We start from the raw sequence: 19,684 nt of genomic DNA, 5'->3' as shown, positions 1-19,684 counted from the left end.
TCTTTTGTGTTGAAATGAACAGTTTACACTGAATGTCTGAAAAACTTAAAACAATGTGTTTACATGAAAGAGGCTTTATTGCTCTGACCTCACTGAAACATTTAGTACAAAAGAGCATATGGACTGTACATGGGTTAAATTCATTCTTTTATCAGATTGCTTAAAATACCATTTCCTTTGCCCGACCTTGGTGATTCTTATACCAACACCCCCCCACACATATAAACAAAATACTGTACATGAAACTAGTGGTGTGCCTCAGACATCACTGAGAGTATGACCACATTATGTAGTGGTGGGACGGCACACAAAATCATAAAAAGTACAATAAATACAAATGAAACTGCAGTCGCGTATTAAAAAAATACACATGGGTTGAAATGAAATTTGTAGGAGGACAGACTCATGACAAACAAGGATTTAAAAAACAAACAAACTTGTTTTCCCTGATACTACTGAGAGTTTGCTACTGTGCAAGGTGTGCGAAACAAGTTCTTGTTAATTTGAGCTTTTTTTCCACACTGTACACTACATACAGTGTTGACAGTGCTGTGATCACCCAAAATGACAAAGAGATGCAAGGCTTTCTTCTGACAGACCAACCACTGATCAGTCACAACACTGTCCACACCTTCATGACATTAAAAAAAAACAACTGACTGTCCCTTTAGTGCTTAGTTGGAGCTGGAGCTGGAGCTGGAGCTGGGCCTAGCTGAAGCGTTTGCTGCAGAGGGCAGGGTGACACGTTGCTCGTCCATTCGTTTTGCCTGAGAGCGCATGATGAGGCTGAAGAAGTCCTCATCTGGTACAGTGGGCCCTCGGACCGGAGGAGGGGGAGGGGCACAGCGCTGGTCATCCAAACGCGACCCCTGGTAAAAGAGGAAAGAAGAGAGCGTTACTTTGAGATCTAATGAGGGAGGTTATAACTTCTCCTGAATTAAATGCACTGTATGCTATATCCTTTTTCTGTAAATCCTGCAGATCCGGTCATATCTGGTACCTGGCACTTGACAAGCATGTCGAAGAAGTCGTCGTCAGGCTCAGCACTGTCAGCGTTGGCCATCAGGTGGCTGAGCACGGCCTGGTTGCTGTTTTGATTGAGCCTGAGGCCGGGCAGGCTTCCCCCTACTGCTGATGACTCCTCTAACCGCCGGCTTTGGGCACCCGAGACGTTGGCAGACTCTGATACAGCTACAGTTTAAAAGAAATGATGAAAAATCTATGAAGTGCCAGAAGAGACAAACAGCAGAAAGTTTTATTTCACTATGAATAAAGTGAGCATGCATGCACTTACATTTCCTGATGGCTCTGGGAGGCGACTCTGGGCCGCTGTTTATTGATAACCTGCTGCCCTTGTCCTGTATTGAACAGCGTTGGTCATCCATACGGTTGCTCTGGAAACGGCTCAGCAGGTCAAAGAAGCCCTCATCTCCAAGCATGTCAGGACTGAGTCGCTAATAAAGTACAAAAAACAAACATGAAAAACAGCATAACAGATATGGACCATATTTGATGATAGCTGTGGGAGACTAAATGGCGGCGAGGCATGTGTGCAGTCATGAATGCACCGTGCACTGCATACCTTCTGTGAGCCCAGAGCCGGCGTCTGGCTGGTGTCCAGGGTGTTGCTGGTGTCCTGGAGGACCTTACTGGAGCCACCAGACTTGTACTTCTTCCCACGCAGACGGCTGACGAAGAACAGCTTGGAGGAGCTCTTAACCAGGGAGGGTTTGGACTGTTTGGTCAGGATGTCGCTGTTCCACTTCTGACCCTTGAGTACACAGAAATAAGTGAGTTAGTCCACCAGAGCGCAGAAGGAAACAAGGAGAAAGACGATAAGAAGATAAACCATCCAATCATCTGTAGTCCATATTACAAAATCAGCAGTAGTGTGACTGTGGAGGAAAGTTCTTACGTTCATCTTGTCTGGAGTGAGTTTCATCAGCTCCAGGTTCTCCATGCTGTGTCTCCTGCCCATCCGTGGCCTCGCTCCTAAAACAGGTAAACAATGTAAAGCACCTATTATACAAACATTACTGTTAAAACAAGAGGTATGGCTTATAGCTTCACCAACATACCATGCAGGTTGTAGTCTACATCCTTATTCTCTGACAGGGTGGTGTTATTTGTGCTGTAACTCAGACCCAGAACCATCTGAAGATCAGACACGTTCATACGAGCCGTCAGCTCCCCACTCCTGTCTCCAGTCTACACAAAGAAAAACCAAACAACAACACACACACTGAAGTAAATTTTACAACTGGGGGGATTTCTTTACCTGTTTATGTAAAGTTTCAAAGTAAAAGTAAAAGTTTCCACTGCTTTAATGTAAAGGAGAAGGCCAGGACAGATTCTGTACCTCCTTGCAGATCTCCAGGTGTTTCTCAGCAAAGTGCATGGCCTGGTCATGGTTCCCCAGTGCTGTGTGAGCATTTCCAAGACTCCAGCATGCACGGCCCTCCCCAATCCTGCATCCAAAACACATGTCAATGTGTTTACGGGTGTAGTTAAAATATAGATGAATTCTCCTTCCTATCGTGAATGTGTGCGTGTGTGTGTGTGTGTGTTTACCTGTCATTGAGGTCCTGAGCTATGATGAGGTGTTTGAGGTGATAGTCTATGGCTCTCTCATAATCCTGGAGAAGTGTGTAGGTGTTACCCAGACTGTAGCAGGCCTGGGCCTCCACAGCTCGATCCTTCAGCTGCCTGGCCAGCTGCAGTGTCCTCCTGACAAACAGGCAGACATGCTGGGTCAAAACGCTGCAGCGGCCTCAATATTTGCCTCTGGCTTCTACGTGCCTTGAGATTATTTTTACAGTCGCTTGAGAGCCATTTATAAGATGCCCATGGGAGAAAGAAAAAGTGACGCTTTAATTGTGCTTGGTGGTATAATTAAGTATTTCAACAGAGATGATACGTCGCACCACACCCAATGTTTACATCTGTAGAAAGAGACAAAGATGATGAAGTGGAGTGTTTGCTTAGTTAACCCCCTCTACCCTGCTGGCTTTTAGCAAGACTGTAGTTTCAACAACTTCATATCTGTTTGGATCAGTCAAACACGTTTTTTTACTCATTCTGCCACCGTTGTTCAAGGAAAAATGTACTTTACCATGACAATACTTATCCAGTATACTGTGTAAAACTTCTTTGATACTGCCTGCAACATAAGATTCCACATGTATGCACGCCCTGTCATACTTTTTTTTATACAGAAAATGATTTTAAAAGATCAATGCGTGGGGTTGTGTCTTACTTGTAATGCTCAGCTGCCACTTCAAATTCCCCCAAAAAGATATAGGCGTTCCCCAGATTGCAGTAAGCCCGTCTCTCTGCCGAGCGGTCGCCAAACTCCTTAGCTATGAGCAAGCGCTGCACGAAGAAAGACACACGGAAACACATTTAATCATTTCAATTCAATTTCAAGTCAAATTTATGATGCTTGTCTACGGAGTGTCGACTTTCAAATATGCTTTAATATTGAAAGGGTTTTTAGAGTGACGCCACACACACCTGTTCATGAGAGGCTACAGCATTGCGAAAGTTTCCCAACAGGTAGTGCGTGTTGCCGAGGTTTCCATAGGTCCGACCCTGAGCAGCGCGGTCCCCAAGCTCCTTCACTATCGCCAAGTTTGCCCTGAAAATACAAAAACAGTCAAATGCAATGTGATCGGATGATAGCAGAAAGGTACTGTATCACTGAAATAACACCCACACATATTCACCAGCGCTAAGCTGACTCAGTCACTTACTCATAGTAGTCAGCTGCCTGCCTCAGTGCGATCATGACCTCCTCTGGGAAATCTCCTGGCTCAGCTCCACTCCAACAGATACTTTTGCCTTTGGCATGATATACGTTCCCAAAGTTATACAGAGCTCGCGCCTGACCCACCTAACACAAATCCAGGGAAAACATTCAGTCAATGCTGAAGGTTGAGGTCTTCTGAGTCCCCCCAAACACTACAGAATATCTCACGGTGTGCATTCTCACTCATGCTTGAATATCCTGCTGCCTCACCTTGTCACTGATGTCTCTTGCTATGTCCAAGTGTCTCTGACAGCAAACCACAGCCTCGTCAAATCGCCCCAGCACCTTTAATGTGTTGCCAAGGTTTCCACTGGCTTTGGCTTCTCCAAGCAGGTCACCAATTGTCCTAGGCGACACACATAATGTTAGTATGAACAAACATAGAATTGATTTGTAAGAAGGATAGTGGAGTTCTTGTGCAGGTCCAACCTGGTCAAGGTGAGGTCATGCCGGTGGTACTCCAGAGCCTTAGCGTAGTCATGCAGGTGGAAGTAGGCATTGCCTAGCTGGCTGTAGATGGCACTGAGCACCTGCAGGTCCTCTGTGCCAACCTGGATGGCAGCTTCAAAGAAGGAGACGCCTGCTCTGTAGTCGCCCACCTTACAGAGCCGCTCACCCTCCAGCGCCAGCTCCAGGCAGGACACCTCCATCCTACAGCAGACAGAAGCAGTCAGTCTGTCAGGAGTGTAACAAGGATCCGACCTGCTGTATGAACTGGCTAAGAAGAAAAACAATCTCACTGAGCTGCACCAGAGTATAAAGAATCCAAAGACAATATTAAAGGACAAATAATGAAGAAGTTGGTTCTCTGGCTGAAACCTACAGCCAACTGACGGGACTCCGCTCACAGTCACAACCAGGGAACAAAACGTCTTTCTAAGCAAAGGCTTTCAACAGGGAATGTTGTTTAGCTACTTCCTTCCGCCCACAGAGAACAATGGCTCAAACAGGGTTTTGTTATGGTAGATCTCACATCCTTTTGACGTGCCTCAGAAGAAGTAAAAGGGTTCCTTCTGCGGTCAAATAAAGCCAAGAACAGACAGTGTTAAAAGGCAATGTTAAAGTATACCCCTGTTGATCATTTCCCTGTTTATTAGCTTAGCTTTAGAATTAGAAATACTTAAGAAATACAAGATCCACACTATGAACTACAAGCTGTTTATGCTCTACAGGGTTTTACTTTCAATCATTTTCAATCATATCATCAATATAAAAATGTAGGATGTCACTTTCTACATGCAATTCGAAGTGGGTCTTCTAGGACAGCTGGACAACAGAGCCTCGTGGAGGTACAAATTAGGTTAGGGTCACGCATTACAAGGCCAGATGAAAGGAGTGTTAGTCAGACAATGGCTGGTGGCTTATCTGCAGGGGATTATTTTTAGATTAGGCTGCAGATTTGTGCAAAGCAAAAATTGTTAGTCTGCCAACTTTCTTTTTTCAGGAAACTGTCTTGCTCGTAAGAGATCGGCTTCACACAAAGTCTGTTCAGATTGTTTATCTCAAGCTTTCCTCCTGTACCAGCCCAGGGTTTTGTTTGAAAGCTCTCAAAAACTGACCCACAGACATGAATATGACACAATCTCGTATGGTTTCCTCACGTGAAGCAACAGCTTACATAGGCTATGGTGTGCTATTAAAATACTACAAAAACACCAAACAAAGTAGATTATTTCAGCATCCGGCTAGACTATAATTTGGGAACAAAGGCAAACAAGGTGTTCTGAATAGTCGCTAAAGCTCATGTCATCAACTTCCAAGTTAACAACATACGTTTCCAACGCTGTAGCTGGTAAATACTAGCCTACCTGCTCGCTTTTGGTGTCTTACAACAACAACAGCACATGGAACATTTGAGAGGCATCTACCGAGGCTTCCACTAGAAAAACTTCCAGGCAGCAGCTCCTCTTTGTCTGAAGCATGGAGAGAGCAACTCCACCCAATTTAGTAATCTACACTAAAAGAAGGTGATCAAAGTCTTTTGTTGTTGATTTCAGCAAAAGAAAAAAAAAAAGATTAAAAGATATTGCATTCCTTTCCTTTCCTGTGATATCAAAACCACCTATGATCTGACGTCATAGAGGTATTTCAGCATCACGCATTGGAAAACTTTCAAGAGGATCCGTGTGATGTTGTCATGGTATTAACTTCCAATGCATGGCAGCAAGGAAACAGCTCAATCAGCATTTTCTAAGATAATCTGCCTGCCTTTCTTTCAAGCTCTCTCTCCTGACCTGGTCACCTGAGATTACGGCTATAGTGTGCACCCGACAGATTACGGCTCTGGTGATCGCTAAGTAGCTTTATTAGACATGTCAGACAAAAGCAGACTCTATAGTGTAGTCAAATGGAATCAAGTCACTGATGATAACCGTCCTGATTCACCAGAAAAACACATCCTCTCACCGAACAGACGCGTACTCTACCCAAACACTGTGGAAACACGCATGGTGATAAAGTAAGCAGTGATGAATTTTTCAGGGCTTGTTAAATATTGAAGCTGACTGGAGCAGGTCTGTGCGTTTGGCAGGTCACACCTGCTGCCAGAGCTCTAAACTTGACTGTGTTGGGACAGCTGGCCGATGCCTTTTTAGGAAACTCACCTGCCTTTAGTCAACAAACTCACAGAAAGCCCTGTGAATAGGGCACCCCATCCTATTATTCTATATTACACAAGGCACCATCACTCCCTCAGTAAGGGAACACCAAATGAATAAATAAATTCTGATCTGTTACCTGACACAGGCACACTTTGCGTAACAAGAATTAAAATAATTACCAACATAAAGGGAATTTCTGTCATTTAACCAGTCTACAATACATTTACTTACAGTTCCCTCTAAAACTAATGAGGGAAAGCAAAGAGCCAAGCAATGTACTCTACAGCCATACCGATGTTAAGAGAGTAGAGATTCCTACCTGTAGCGGACATGAAAGGACTGCTCCTCAGCTTGCGTGCTAACCACTGAGCCACTCGTATCCATTGATGAGCATAATATGAGGGAAAAGCCCAGTCTCGTTCCCAAAAAAATGGTTGCGTTTAAAAACGAGAGCCAACAAGAGAGAAAATATTTTTAAAAATCTTTGGTCAAAGGGAGTTGGGTGGGAGGAGGTAAGCCGAACAAAAAGTCACCCAACGTGGTCAAGTCTGCGCGTGTCCCTCTGCTGAATGTTGACAGAGGAAGGTAACCCCATAAGTTTTAGACAGAGCTGCAGTCCTGAGCGTCACTCCATGCGGCTGCTTTCGTATACTGTGTGTTTTGCGTCACTGCCCCTGAATCTCGTCAGCTGCCCTCTGTGAAGAGAACACAAGATGCTGTATGTGAAGCCTCACTCTGGCCACACGGTGCCATGGCAACACCAACCAAACAGCAGCGTGCACAAGTGGGGCAGGCGGGAAGTGAGAGAGCAGGGTGGGAATGAATGGATGGGGTCGACACAGGCAAACTGTCAATCTGATGTGGTGACTCACTTCATCCAGGCTTGGAGATCTGCGCATGAGCAAAAAAGTTGCTACAAGCTGAGCAAGCAATGAACACCACAGAATCTAACCCATGCAAGCAGAGGTGGCAGGAAAAATATCATCTCCAGAGGTAGCCACTGAAAAGAAAGACCGACCAGCAACTTATTGCATGATTTGTCAAGAGAGAGGTCACTAAATTAAAACTGAAGCTTTGTGTGTGTGCAGCTTCCACCAAAGGAAAGGACAGTGATAAGCGAGCTACATGGATAAGATAGACTGCACAAGTAAAGACCAGAGCCAACCGTTACCTCATTTCTCCGTGAGGTCATACTAGCCACACCCATTTGTCCCCCCAGCTTTAACCCACCAGCCCCTCCCCTCGCCCCACAAACGCACAAAATGGGAAACGGGGCAGAGCAGTTCTTTGCAAACTGGGTTAATTCTTGATGCTAAAATACCAGCTGAAAAACACGGCAAACAAGCAGGGTGTGTTTGAATACATTTACACAGAAATCATATTGCATTTTATAGACTGTAATGGATCACCACTGAGCACTTTCCCCGGTAATTTAATTATGTTCAGCACTACCTTACATAAAAGCTTCTCAATGCTATGCCAAATTGCTATGTTAAACAAAATCTAAATGTCAAAGTTTGAGCAAGACTTTGGTTGTTACAATTTTGCATCCATTATTATTTTTGGTTACTTTAATATGACTTAAAAGTCAAAACACTGTCACATAAGTGTTGTATTCATTAATCCAGTCCCAGTTTTACCTACTCTACATAAAAAGAAGGCCAATGTTCATAAAGCACGTTAGATTAGGACCTTTGGTCTAAAACAGGCTCACGAAGCAGTTTCTTTTTTATTTTTGAGTATTAGATCAGCACTGAGCTCATACTGTAAAAAGAGCACAAATCTTAAAAACAGATGACGACCAAGACAGAAACAGAAATAAAAAAAAGAGAACTGTTCTGACAACATGCAACAACTCAGTCATGCTTTGTTGATGTCAGAATCTGTTGCTCACTTAGATTAAGGCTGGCACATTTCTCTCAATGGAAAGACTTAAAACAGCATGAGTGGAATTAAAATTCGACAGCAAACTTCGATAGGGGCTTGTTTGTGTTTGTGCATGTGAATAAGTGTCACTATGAGGGTAGCTTTGCTGCTGATGCAGCAAATTTAAATAGAAGAGGCTTGTATCTTACCACGATCCATGCACTAAGTAAACAAATATAGCCTCTGGAAATTTATAGTCCATATATGTTGAGTACTTGTGTTTTTATCAATCTGCCTGAAAAGAATCTCTTTGTTCTGCTTTCTGCTACATGACTGTGAACGGTTGTAACACAAACTAAAGCCCTGAGCTTTTGGAGTAGCACATGTTCCTGCACATTATTATAATCACCGATTGATGTGTGCCAGTGTTCGTGCAGCCTTTTCCACCACTGTATGCCAACAGGGTGTGTTTTCAGAGAAACCTTTTCTGCTCACAAAGCTACAGTGAGCGTGAACAAGTGTGTAACAAGAAGAGGTTCACGACTAAAGCCACATCAAAGGGAACAAGAGGTTGTTTTTGAATGATTCACAGGAGGTGATCGCTGACTATTTGAGTCACAACCAGGACATGATTTCATCTTAAACACACAGTAGATGTGATCTATTTTCTTTGTGCTTACAGCCCATTGATGCTCTAAAATTACTACTGCCACTGAGAGCAAAATCTAAATATGGAAACACCACTCAGCATTACACCATGAGCCAGCAAAAGCCTGCACCAAAACAAAAGAAAGAAACAACTACACAAATACTGGGATACTGACCGGTAACTCTTCCTCACGGGAACAGGAAATCTGGAGAGCCTGCAAGGAAAGGAAACTTTACATCTAAATAAACTAGCATTGCAGCACTTATCTACTTACAGTTTGTGTACTTTGCCTTACATGATTAAGAACACTATGATACACTAAATACTTGGTGATTTAGTAATCCAGATGACACACACACACAGTTGCCACTGTATTAAGTACATATACCTAAAACTATGTGTGCATGATAAACCAGGTATACCTCAGAAATAACATTCAATGATGGAAACTAAGTAGAAGAACTTCTCAGATTAACACCAAATGTCTGGACAGCATCTCAAACTACTGCCTCAAAGATAACCAGAACAGTTTCAACAAAATCTAAACATTTAAGTATTTTTTTGGCGACGAAAGTGGCATAAAAACTATATAATGTTAGTGCAAGTATATGAAAGTGGTCATAATCATATAAGACAAATACAGTTCAACAATCAGGTTCATTACGTGTAACCTTCATACCTAATGTGCATTCGTATAGTTGGCTTTAAAATACTACATGGTGCTACAACCTATGTTTGTGGTTGGGAAAGATATTTCATAACACCATTGATTATCAGACTACCCAGTGACTGACCCGTAACGTTATGATTTATCTGTAACTGCTTACAATGTAGCTCCATTTCGACAAGTTTAACTCTTCCACGAGGAAGCTTGAAAGAGAGGATTGCAAACACTTTCACGATGGGTGATACTAGTTGTTGTTGTTTAGCAACAGCTCGAAGAGACAGCCGGTGAATTCATCCCTCTCCGGTTACACTATCACATCCAGCCAAAGATTAGCTAGTTAGCATGTTAGCTTCTAAACTTACGTTAGACGATCCAGCTCGAACAATGGTTACTTCTCCTCTTCTTTTCTTTATCACAAGAATAAACACATACGATCGTTTTTTTTTAACAAAAAAAAACGCACGTCAATAATTTAGGGACAGTGTGTAGCTCATCCTTTAGCCTAACTCCACATTATCCTTTAACTTTTCTAAAACTTGGATTTAACTTCGGTGAGAAAGAAGAAAAACCTTGCGGCTGCATTAGCGTATGTGTTTTTGCCAAGTAGCCAATCAGAGGCCGCCATTCAAAGATAGCCACGCCCCGAATAACAGCCATTGGACCAATAGATTTGAAGAGACTGGATGACGTAGAGGTCATCGTTTAGCTGTCAGTCCACAAACTTCACCACGTACGACATTTTGACACCTTTTTACTTGCAAAGTAAACACAAAGGAGCATTTGGCAGCTGTGTATCGCTACGGGAAAGGAGAGTGTAAAGTTTCCCTTAATCAGACCTCTAAAATGATAATAAATATCTTTAAAAAAAAACTGTCTCGCTGTACCGAAATTAACATTTTTAGTACTGGTTCGGTGGAGGTTTCACCACCGTTACCTGGCAACTAGGCTCCGGCTGTGCAGCTGACAGTCCAGACGGTCAGCGCTGCCGTGAAGGCTGCATTATTAATGATGCCACAGAAACTAAAGCTGTCCGAGGAGCCACATGTCAAGAGAGGGAGAGACAGAAGCACTGTAGCCAGTTGTAAGATGATGTCAGGAGCGAGAGCGTGGCTGTGGATCGGATCAACCTGAAATTCATGTCGCGCTGCTGAAGGGACCAGTTCAGTAAGTCACCGCCACAACACCACGACATGAGAGTGAACATGTAGTACAGCAGGGCAGGACAGACACGGACACCTTTAGAAGGCTCTCTGACTGCCTGCATCTGCAGAGTAGCAGCCTGCATGCTTTCTTGTAAAACTATAGCGCCTTCACAATATACACATGGCCTCACTCACCTGTGGTAGTAAGTTACTGTGCTGTACTTTAGTATCATTCTCCAATAGGCCTACTAATACTTTACTTTTGTAGCACATTTTTCTGCTACTTTATACTTACACCCAACTACAATTTAGAGGCAAATTGTGTACCTTTTATTCCATTGCATTAATTTGATAGATGATTATACACATTGTGATTTTACAAGGTTCAAAGTTCATTTATCATCATTGTGCAACACAGGGTTGCACAACAAAGTGCAACTTATAGTCATGTCGACATGTTTATATATCGTGGTTGTATATTAAACTACCCCACAAAATAACAGCTGATGACAGAAGAAGAGTTACTAAGATTTAAAAAGTTGTAAGGAAATATTTTTATGTTGTGGAATTGTTGCTTTTATTTAATTACATTTCTACCACCCCTGTTTCTCAAATACACACAAATTCTTCCACCCATAGACATCATTCACACAAATGCCTTTTAACACACGCTTATGTCACACGACTGCTGCCCACACAATGCACTGATTGTTAAATAATTGACAGCTTCGCAGATTTTGATCCAATGTTGTCAGCTGACAACTTGTGTTGCTAAGTGATGAGCAGGTGCTCCGTCCTCCTTTCTTACCTGCCGTCTTAACACAGGTGAGGAGAGGTTGACATTTTCTGTCCATGGAGGGAGAACCAGAGGAATCAGATGAGGATGTTCAGGAAGAGGACAAGCCAACGGTGCTTTGGGAGAAGTGCATTCAGCAGAGCATCTTTGTTGACCTAAGCGAGGATGAAAGTCTCCACTTGAGTGATCTGGAGAGTTCTTTAGCCTTACATCTGTCCCAGGCAGAGTCTGCTGCCTCCGAAGCCAGCATCCATCTCAGTGGTAAGTCCTAGAGTGACAGCTAACTCTCTACAGTTTTCTGTTGAATGTTAAACTAGCGTGTCTGTGAGCTATACATCATGCTGTCTGAATAATTCTACATATTACAATAACACATAGATTCATAACAGAGTATTAGTGACAGAACCAAAATGGTAAACAGCTCAAGTGATACATGTATTGACATATGATGGCAGAGTCACACGGTAAGGTGGAGCTGTCAAGACAGGGAGGCTTAGATGAATCTGTGCAACCCTCTAATGGTATTTATGTTATTGGTGTTTTGTAAATTGCAGGAAGTGCAGAGCTGTCAGCCTTGGATGTCAGCTCCTCAGAGTCCAGTATTGTGAGCAGTCAGACTGAGAGAGGGATCCAAAGCAAGAGCAAGAACAGCATATTGCACGTGTCTGTCCAAAGACCAAACACCATGCTAGATGAGCCGGACTTAAACCACAGGTATGAAGATCCAGGGCAAGATACTAGTGACGAGGATCAGGAGGAGCTACCTTATGATGGTGACCTCGGAAGTCCCTACTTTGACCATGTGGCTAACTCTGAGGGCAATATGAGCTCTGATGGAAGAGAAACTCTTCATCCAAGTCCTGATGCTCCTTGTTTGTTTGAATGTAATACAAGAGACAGAGATGAATCCTTGGTCTCTGTTGGGGGTAATGCTGAGAAACCAACTCTGTCGCAAGAGGCTGCCAAGACAAAACACGATAACTTTCTTGATGCTTCCAAGCCAAGCCGGGTGCCCCCACCATGCCCTAACGCTGCAGACATTAACCAGCTGCTGCTGCGACACTTCTCCCAGGAGGAATTGCTGCAGTCCGGTAGGCTGATCGAGGCCGAGACCCTGCCGGAGGTGTCCCTACTAGAGAGCAGCGTGGATGACACCGTTTTTAGCTGGGCTCTGACACACAACAACACAGCAATTCATAGTAACCACTCAGAGGGTCCTGCTTGTAATTCAGAGAGTTTCTGCTCTGGCGGGACTGATGAAAATAGTAATACTGCATCAAAAAATTCAAGTTCAGTGGAAGAAGCCCCAAGTGGCGTAGGTGTAGTGAAGCAGGACCCTGAAGAGGATGATCAGGTTCAGAGAGTCCCACTCGTGCGCGCCAGGTCCTTCAGCGAGATGAAGTATGGACAAGGACAAGTCCATTACCCACTGCCTGATTTCTCCAAGGTTGCCCCCAAGGTGAAAATCCCCAAAGCTCCAAGTGGACCAGCCAGACCTGTACCTCAGAGCCCCAGCACTATGCCCAGAGCCCAGTCCTCTCCAGGGATGTTAGACCTGATCAGCAGAGTCCTGGAGGATTCAGTCCAGCCATCAGAGAAGCCCTATGTCTTCAAAGACGAGGACAAACAGACTCCTACAGCAATGGTGCACCATCTGCAGGTAGAAAACACAGTGCACCTGTACCTAAGACATATGTGTACCGTAGCCAATATGAATGCTGTGAACATGTATCTCATCCCATATTTCTTTAGGCCGAATATGATAAATTACTAACCAAGTATGCTGAGGCAGAGAACCTTATAGATCAAATGAGACTAGGAACCAATGTAAGTAAAAAGTTGTGACTGAACTAATTGGTGTATGAGAAATCATTATTATCATCAAATTATCATTTCAGAGCCATATTTTCAGTGCAAGTTACAAATTTGTGGATCTCTTTTCACAGACTCAGCCCTCCTCAGAATTCATGCTTTATTTAGAGTGTGATGATGATGATGATGATGATGGTGATGATCAGGGAAACTTACCTGCAGCAGAGGGAAGCCATCTTGGATCTGTGGCGCTTCAACTTCCCTCATCAGGTACGTCTCTGTGTCTGTCATCTGATATTATGACTTTGCTTTGCTACCTGCAAATTACACGGTGAAGTGCAACTGGTTTCCATAGAGACCAAAGGGATCAAATGACACTATTCTAGTTACAGAAACATCTTTGCTTTGCTTTTTTGAGCACTCAACACAAATAATATGTGTTAACTGGACAATCTAACCATTTCTTTGATAGATGTAGTTGTGGAAGTTAGATTCAGTCTAAAGAACGTGTTGCTCATATGTTCTGTACAACACATTACATTTACATTTTCAGAAAACTTTGTTGTGAAAGGAGAAGCAACCCTGCAGAGCAACATTAAGGAGGTGAACACAGCTTCCTCCAGCCAGCCTGAAGAGAGTCCCAGCGATGGGGAAAGAATGACTGCTGAGCTGAGAGACATCATCACTCAGTTCATGAAGAAAGTAGGTTTGAAGATGTCCAAAGATATCATGAGGCTGCCATTAAATCCACAATAACCTAAAACCATTTATGAACCTTCTTCTATTCAGGTAGAGGAATTAAAATTGAGTGTAAGCAGCATGTCAGTGAGCACAGCAGAACAGCAAATGGTAAATATTGTTTACTTTCTATGTAAAGTTCTTTATATAATGCGCAGAATAATTGAGAGCAGTGTAGCTCCCCTCTTTTCTTCTGCATGTGTGTATATGGAAAATGTGTCCATTGTCAGATGCTGAGGAGCATTATGGAGGCTCAGGACCAGCTGGAAAGAGAATACATCAGTAAGAAGGAAGAGCACAGAGCTCTGGAGATGCAGAACTACATGGGCCTGTCCAGGAACACTGGTACCTTTGACACAAACAGGTAGAAGAGGCCCTGCTGTTGCACCTGTGTGAATGTGTCAGTTAATGCATCCATTCATTCATGCATGTGTGTGTGTATGTATGTATGTGTGTGTATGTGTATGTGTATGTGTGTGTGTGTGTGTGTGTGTGTGTGTGCAGGCTGGTGGAGGGAGACATATTCAGGATAGGGATGCACCTTGAGGACATAAAGGAAATGATAGACAAAAACGTGTGTGAGCAGATTTCTCCACCCCACTCATCCTCCACTCCTACGCCCATAGAGGAGATGCTGCATGTGAAGCTCAGTCCTCTCTGCATGTTCACACCCTCACCTCCACCATCCCTGCATGAGGTAACCGACTCACAAATGCAAACGTTGCCTCGCCAACACTCACATTAGTCACTCCACCACTTTGTCCACAGTGAAATGTTTCTATAAGTACTGGACAGGTGTAGTCCCCATAATGCTGCTGCAGTGTGTGTTGCACTGGCACACACCACCAGACTGATCATGATGTTAGTGTGTTATAAACATCCCACCTACTCTGCTCCCACCCTGCACCCTCATCTGTGATGAATTCTCTCCTGGAGGAAACGCTGAGTGTGCGTGATCACTAACTAACTGCAAATTATCTGACTTGGTCTTATGTTTCAGGGACCAAGTGCAGGTTTTTCCACTGTGAGATATAAGACAGAGACACGGGAAGAGGAAGAAAAAGAGGAGGAAGCGCAGGAGGCCAGTGATCTTTATAAAGATGATCGATTAAAACAAAGCAGTGAACTCATAACCACTGACTCCTTACTGAGAAGCACTGGACACAGAAGCTGTCCTTTAAGGTACCAGTTAAAATGTTTTAAAAGCTCCAGTGACATTTATTTTTATCTTATTTGTTATGTATTTTATTTTTGTTCTATATCCTATACACAGAGAAAGTAGTTAGAAATATAATACACTACAGTTGTGCATTTTTCACTGTCATTGTGTCTAGTGTGTCTTGCTATTGATGTTTTGAGTGGTACTTTGGTGCGTGTTTGTGATGAAATAGTAGGCACGTTCTCAGCCTCCCCATGGGCAGATAGAGTTTCAGGTGCAGTGTTGGTGTTAGGTTCCACCAAGTGTTTCAGTCTCGGTGTGCTGGTTTTCGTCTCTGACCTGTTTCAGGAGTTCACAGGGCTCTCTGGAGGCTGAAGAGGAGAGAAGCTCCGCATTGTCAGAGGTGATAGACCACGATGCCTTTTTAGTATACTTGGGTGGAAGCAGCTCATCCTCAAGACAGAGGCAGTGGACACCCGACAGGTCAGTGTTGTGTTATTAAAGTCCATATTAAAGAGCCAAGTGGGACTCGGTTGACTCTCTGTTGTGGTTTCTCTATACTGGTTTGCCCTTAAATAATGCACGGCTTGTACAAGTAATCCATCTTGTAATCCTGTCACAGTGCAAGCGCGTTACTTTTACATACTATACTAATCGTCAGTCCAGAAAAAGGAAGCAAGTACTGCACCAAGAGGAGTTTGCTTTATCATGCAATGCTTTTCATGCTCTGCTGTTAAAATACTATGTGCCACTTTTTAAACAAAACCGTCTCTACACACTCCACAGACTCTAAGTAAAGAAATGTCTCACTTGTTGTTGCTGCAGTCGTAGCACCCCAGACAGTGTCCTGAGCCCAGAGGGTGAATGTGATCTGGGTGATTGTGTGAGTCTAGCTGTGGAGGTCTCTACTACCACTGATGCACCCAGAGAGTCAAGCACCCACAGCCTGTCAGAGCCACCCCTCAACACCTCGGCTGTATCACAGGTCAGTCACAGAGTTTTTTCATTTGACGGTCTTCACACATACAGTATGTCACTGAGGGGTCTGAGATTTCCAAGGATGCTGTTTAACTTACAGTGGTGTGAAGGATAATTTTTGGATAATTTGAACTGATTTTGGGGTTTTCTGTGGTGCAGAGGATTGTGAGCCCGGAGACAGACAGTGGATTTGGGAGCTCATATTTGAATCAATCAGCTTCTGGATCATTTCAACCAAATCTGCTCACAGAAAGGTAAAAATTCATATAAATTACAACACTGAAATAGTTGCAGTAGATAGTGGCTGATCCATAGCAGCCATGAGGGTCTAACTTGAGAATAACTCCAGTCTGATGCGGCCATCTGCAGTGTCCAGTCCCGGAATGGTGGTTTAAGTAGCTCAGACAGTGAGGGCTCCTGCTCCAACCTGCAGACAGCCATCCATTCAGCCAGCATCACCAGCCAGCGGTGGGCCAGTCCCCATCCATCTGTCCAAACACAGCCCTGTGGTGCAGTGGAGCAGTGGGTGGAGAGCACCACTAAGGAGCCCTCAGTCAGGCTGCAGCGTGAGCAAATCCTTCTTCACAAAGAAGTTCTGTTTTTATTTCATCTTATCTGGTCGACACTGGAATAACGAACGCTTCTCCACTCCTGACTGAATAGGATCTGAGCGCAGCCTGCCTGCCCAGCTCCATCACCACGTATCTGAACCTGTACTCTGCAACACCATGGATACAGAGGGGAGAGACAGCCCAGTGTACTCCTGCTCTTGTAATAGGTCAGTAAATGCTGAGCAGCACCGGCATTGGTGGTTCACTGCCACACTGGTTTCACCACCATAGACTTTCTTCCTCTATGACATCTGAACATCTGCGCGTGTTTTCGTGTGCGTGTGCTCAGTGAGGCTATCCTGGCCTTGCAGTTGGATGTATCCAGACTGAAGAAGGATCTTGAGGAGGGCTTGGTCCAGCTGCCTCACCTAGCACAGAAGATGGACTATCTCACATCTAAATACAGACAGGATCGTCAGGAGCGCAGGTCTAAAACCAGAGCCAGGACCCACCACAGACCAGCATGCAACAGGTGGGGAGCTGATTAGTGGCAGAACAATAGATAACAACCAGACAGCCACACGTAAAATCATACTGTTCATAAGCGTAATATCAGAAAATCTTAGGTGGAAAACTTGCATAAGAAATACATATATTTTCATTTAAGGGTACTATTGTGTTCTTACCATTTTTTCATTATACAGTTGTTGACCTTTGACCCTTTTTATTTTAACATCCAGTGTGTGGAAGCCATCGAGCAGCAGACAGCCTGTGAATAATATCAGTTCCAGCCAGGTGAAAATAGATGACTGGATCTCTTCAGACATGGACCCCAGCAAGAGCAAAGGTGCTCCGCCTTCACACACAATCAAATAAACTGCAGGAAGACACTTCATGTCTCATAGTGTATCTTTGTGTAAATGTGTGTGTGGATATTTCCTGCATCATCTGATGTGGTTTCAATGATCTGCTCTTCAGGCACAGACAGTGGTGACACAGCTCGCTCTGAGGTCACGTTGCACTTCCAAAATCTGCCTGTAGGGAGCAGGAGAGGCAGTGGCAGTGTACCTGAGGTTCAATACAAACCTCAGGGGACACTGCAGTCCAACAAAGGTCAGAGCCACATATTTTTCACACTACAGTACAATTTCTTTTTATGTATATCATTAACATGGGAAGCTGTGTCCGAAATGGGACAATTTGTGTGATTAGAGGATTAGAGAAAACCTCTGGTCTGACCAGCACAAGAGGGAAAGAGCCTTATAAGGCCTTATATCATTTTGTCCAAGCTTATTCTTGACAAAGCACAAGAGAAACAAACAGCAGGAAATCAATTATCAGCAGGGCAGAAATCACCACCACCATCATCATAAAGGTCTGTAGTTGTAAGTTAAAACCAAAAACCAGAGCTGTAAATAAGTGCAGTACTGTGTTTTATTAGTATACAGTTTTATTTGTCGTGTTTCCACGGTCCTCAGCTGTCGTGGAGAGTTCTTACTCCAAGGAGAGATGGTCTCGTTTCTCCTCTCCATCTCATCAGAAGCCACTTCTCCAGGTCAGCTACGGCTCCTCCAGCAGCCTGCCAGCAAGGTAGACACGTGTAACACAAACACATCGCTCACTGAAAGCAGACTTTTATCAGCAGTTTGCTGATGTTCTGTTGAAGTGGAATTTATTCTGGCTATCTGCCCTGAAACCCAGCTATAAAGTGGGGGAGCCACCTCTGCAGACCACGTCCCATCACAGAAAGCGCTCCACGCAGTCAGACACGGCTCTCCTTCCCAGCAATGTGTACTTCCAGTGGATGCTGTCCCCAGCATCAGCGCCCGGCAGTAGGGCAGGCAGGCGCAGAGGGACCAAGGTGAGAAATCTCATCTTCTCACATGCACATCTGCTGACATTTTTCACAGTGTCATGGCCACCTCATTGGAAGTTTGCGACTGTTGTCTTAGGAGGAAGAAATGAACCGGACCCTAGACGAGGCTATTGAGGTGGCACGCAGCATGAAGAGGACAACGGACCGAATGGCTAAGAGACTGTCATCTGACTTAGCCAAGGCTCAGCTCTACAGGAAAGTGCCCAGCATGCAGCCACAAGGGGGCAGGAAACACCAGGCATTATAGCAGCCATGGCAAACCAGGCCAGTTTACTCTGCGCTCATTAATCTGACAGTCCCTGAGACACCTGATTCCAGATATGTGGAACATATCTTTGTTGAATGAGAAGGGAGTTATATAAGACCTGTTTGTGTTATTGATTTTGTACATGGTTATATTTATACATAGAAAAGATAATATTACTGAACCTGTTTATTGTAAGATTTGGAGATTCTTTTTAAAGCAAGCTGATATTTTTGTTGATGGACAGCATTTTGTTTTAACGTCCTCAAGCCACTTCATTCTTAGAGAAAAACACCCAGCATCTCAATTTTACTCCCACCAATGTGCAAAATGTGACCAAAAATACTTTATACTCACTAAAGTGGGCAAAAATGATTCTTTCTGAGGTAAGAATTTTGATATGAGACAAATACTAGATCAGCACAGTTCTGTTCATTTAATTTTATCAGTAATGTTTGCTTTACTAAAAACTCACAAAGGGGAACAATATGATCCAGTTTGACTTTTAGTTAGGAGGCAACATCAATCACACAGTACAGTGTCACTTAGCAATAAATCAATAAACGTAAACTTTTTCTTTTCACAATGCTCCGTGTTAGTACACTTGTGACACCTAAACCTTTTGTTTTGTTTTTTTAGTTGACTTGCTGCCCAACTCTTAGCTATCCAGTACGCACAAGCAGCCAAAGGGGTAAAGAGATAACGTTAAATCATTTTAAAACTAGGCCATATTGGTAATATCACATTTCAGGAAAATCCCTCTCTGTCTTTAGTCCAAATAAGTATCAACTTCTGTCC

The 19,684-nt window shown here is 43.7% G+C and overlaps 2 protein-coding genes across 4 annotated transcripts; one reads left to right on the top strand and one right to left on the bottom strand.

The window, feature by feature from the left end:
* Positions 1-86: 86 nt before the first annotated feature.
* gpsm2 (G protein signaling modulator 2) lies at positions 87-10,158 on the bottom strand. 3 transcript variants are annotated; one of them, XM_070845391.1, is made up of 16 exons: positions 9,953-10,158; positions 9,099-9,137; positions 6,728-7,103; positions 4,238-4,459; positions 4,019-4,154; positions 3,753-3,892; positions 3,514-3,637; positions 3,257-3,372; positions 2,572-2,727; positions 2,360-2,468; positions 2,079-2,208; positions 1,916-1,992; positions 1,583-1,771; positions 1,295-1,454; positions 1,001-1,191; positions 87-869 (listed from the first exon to the last, which is right to left on the bottom strand). In XM_070845391.1, exons 3-16 carry the CDS (start codon positions 6,790-6,792, stop codon positions 675-677), a joined length of 2,010 nt encoding a protein of 669 aa, XP_070701492.1. In that variant the 5' UTR covers positions 6,793-7,103; positions 9,099-9,137; positions 9,953-10,158; the 3' UTR covers positions 87-674. The 3 variants fall into 3 exon arrangements, with proteins under 3 accessions (XP_070701492.1, XP_070701493.1, XP_070701495.1); XM_070845392.1 differs by lacking the exon at positions 6,728-7,103; XM_070845394.1 differs by lacking the exons at positions 6,728-7,103; positions 9,099-9,137; positions 9,953-10,158 and adding an exon at positions 4,549-4,832.
* Positions 10,159-10,727: 569 nt separating this feature from the next.
* Positions 10,728-19,374, top strand: LOC139214622 (protein AKNAD1-like). Its single transcript, XM_070845514.1, has 21 exons — positions 10,728-10,754; positions 11,558-11,789; positions 12,083-13,188; positions 13,281-13,355; positions 13,475-13,610; positions 13,894-14,046; positions 14,134-14,189; positions 14,309-14,442; positions 14,583-14,775; positions 15,079-15,260; positions 15,586-15,720; positions 16,063-16,222; positions 16,375-16,469; positions 16,585-16,781; positions 16,879-16,993; positions 17,116-17,298; positions 17,507-17,613; positions 17,745-17,879; positions 18,245-18,356; positions 18,468-18,627; positions 18,719-19,374. Exons 2-21 carry the CDS (start codon positions 11,585-11,587, stop codon positions 18,887-18,889), a joined length of 3,810 nt encoding a protein of 1,269 aa, XP_070701615.1. The 5' UTR covers positions 10,728-10,754; positions 11,558-11,584; the 3' UTR covers positions 18,890-19,374.
* The last annotated feature ends 310 nt before the right edge of the window (positions 19,375-19,684 follow it).

This window comes from Pempheris klunzingeri, chromosome 15 (assembly GCF_042242105.1).
Source record: "Pempheris klunzingeri isolate RE-2024b chromosome 15, fPemKlu1.hap1, whole genome shotgun sequence".
NCBI classification, from domain to species: Eukaryota; Metazoa; Chordata; class Actinopteri; order Acropomatiformes; family Pempheridae; genus Pempheris; species Pempheris klunzingeri.
The sequence above is the reverse complement of the archived record's forward strand: the minus strand, read 5'-3'. Positions and strand labels throughout refer to the sequence as shown.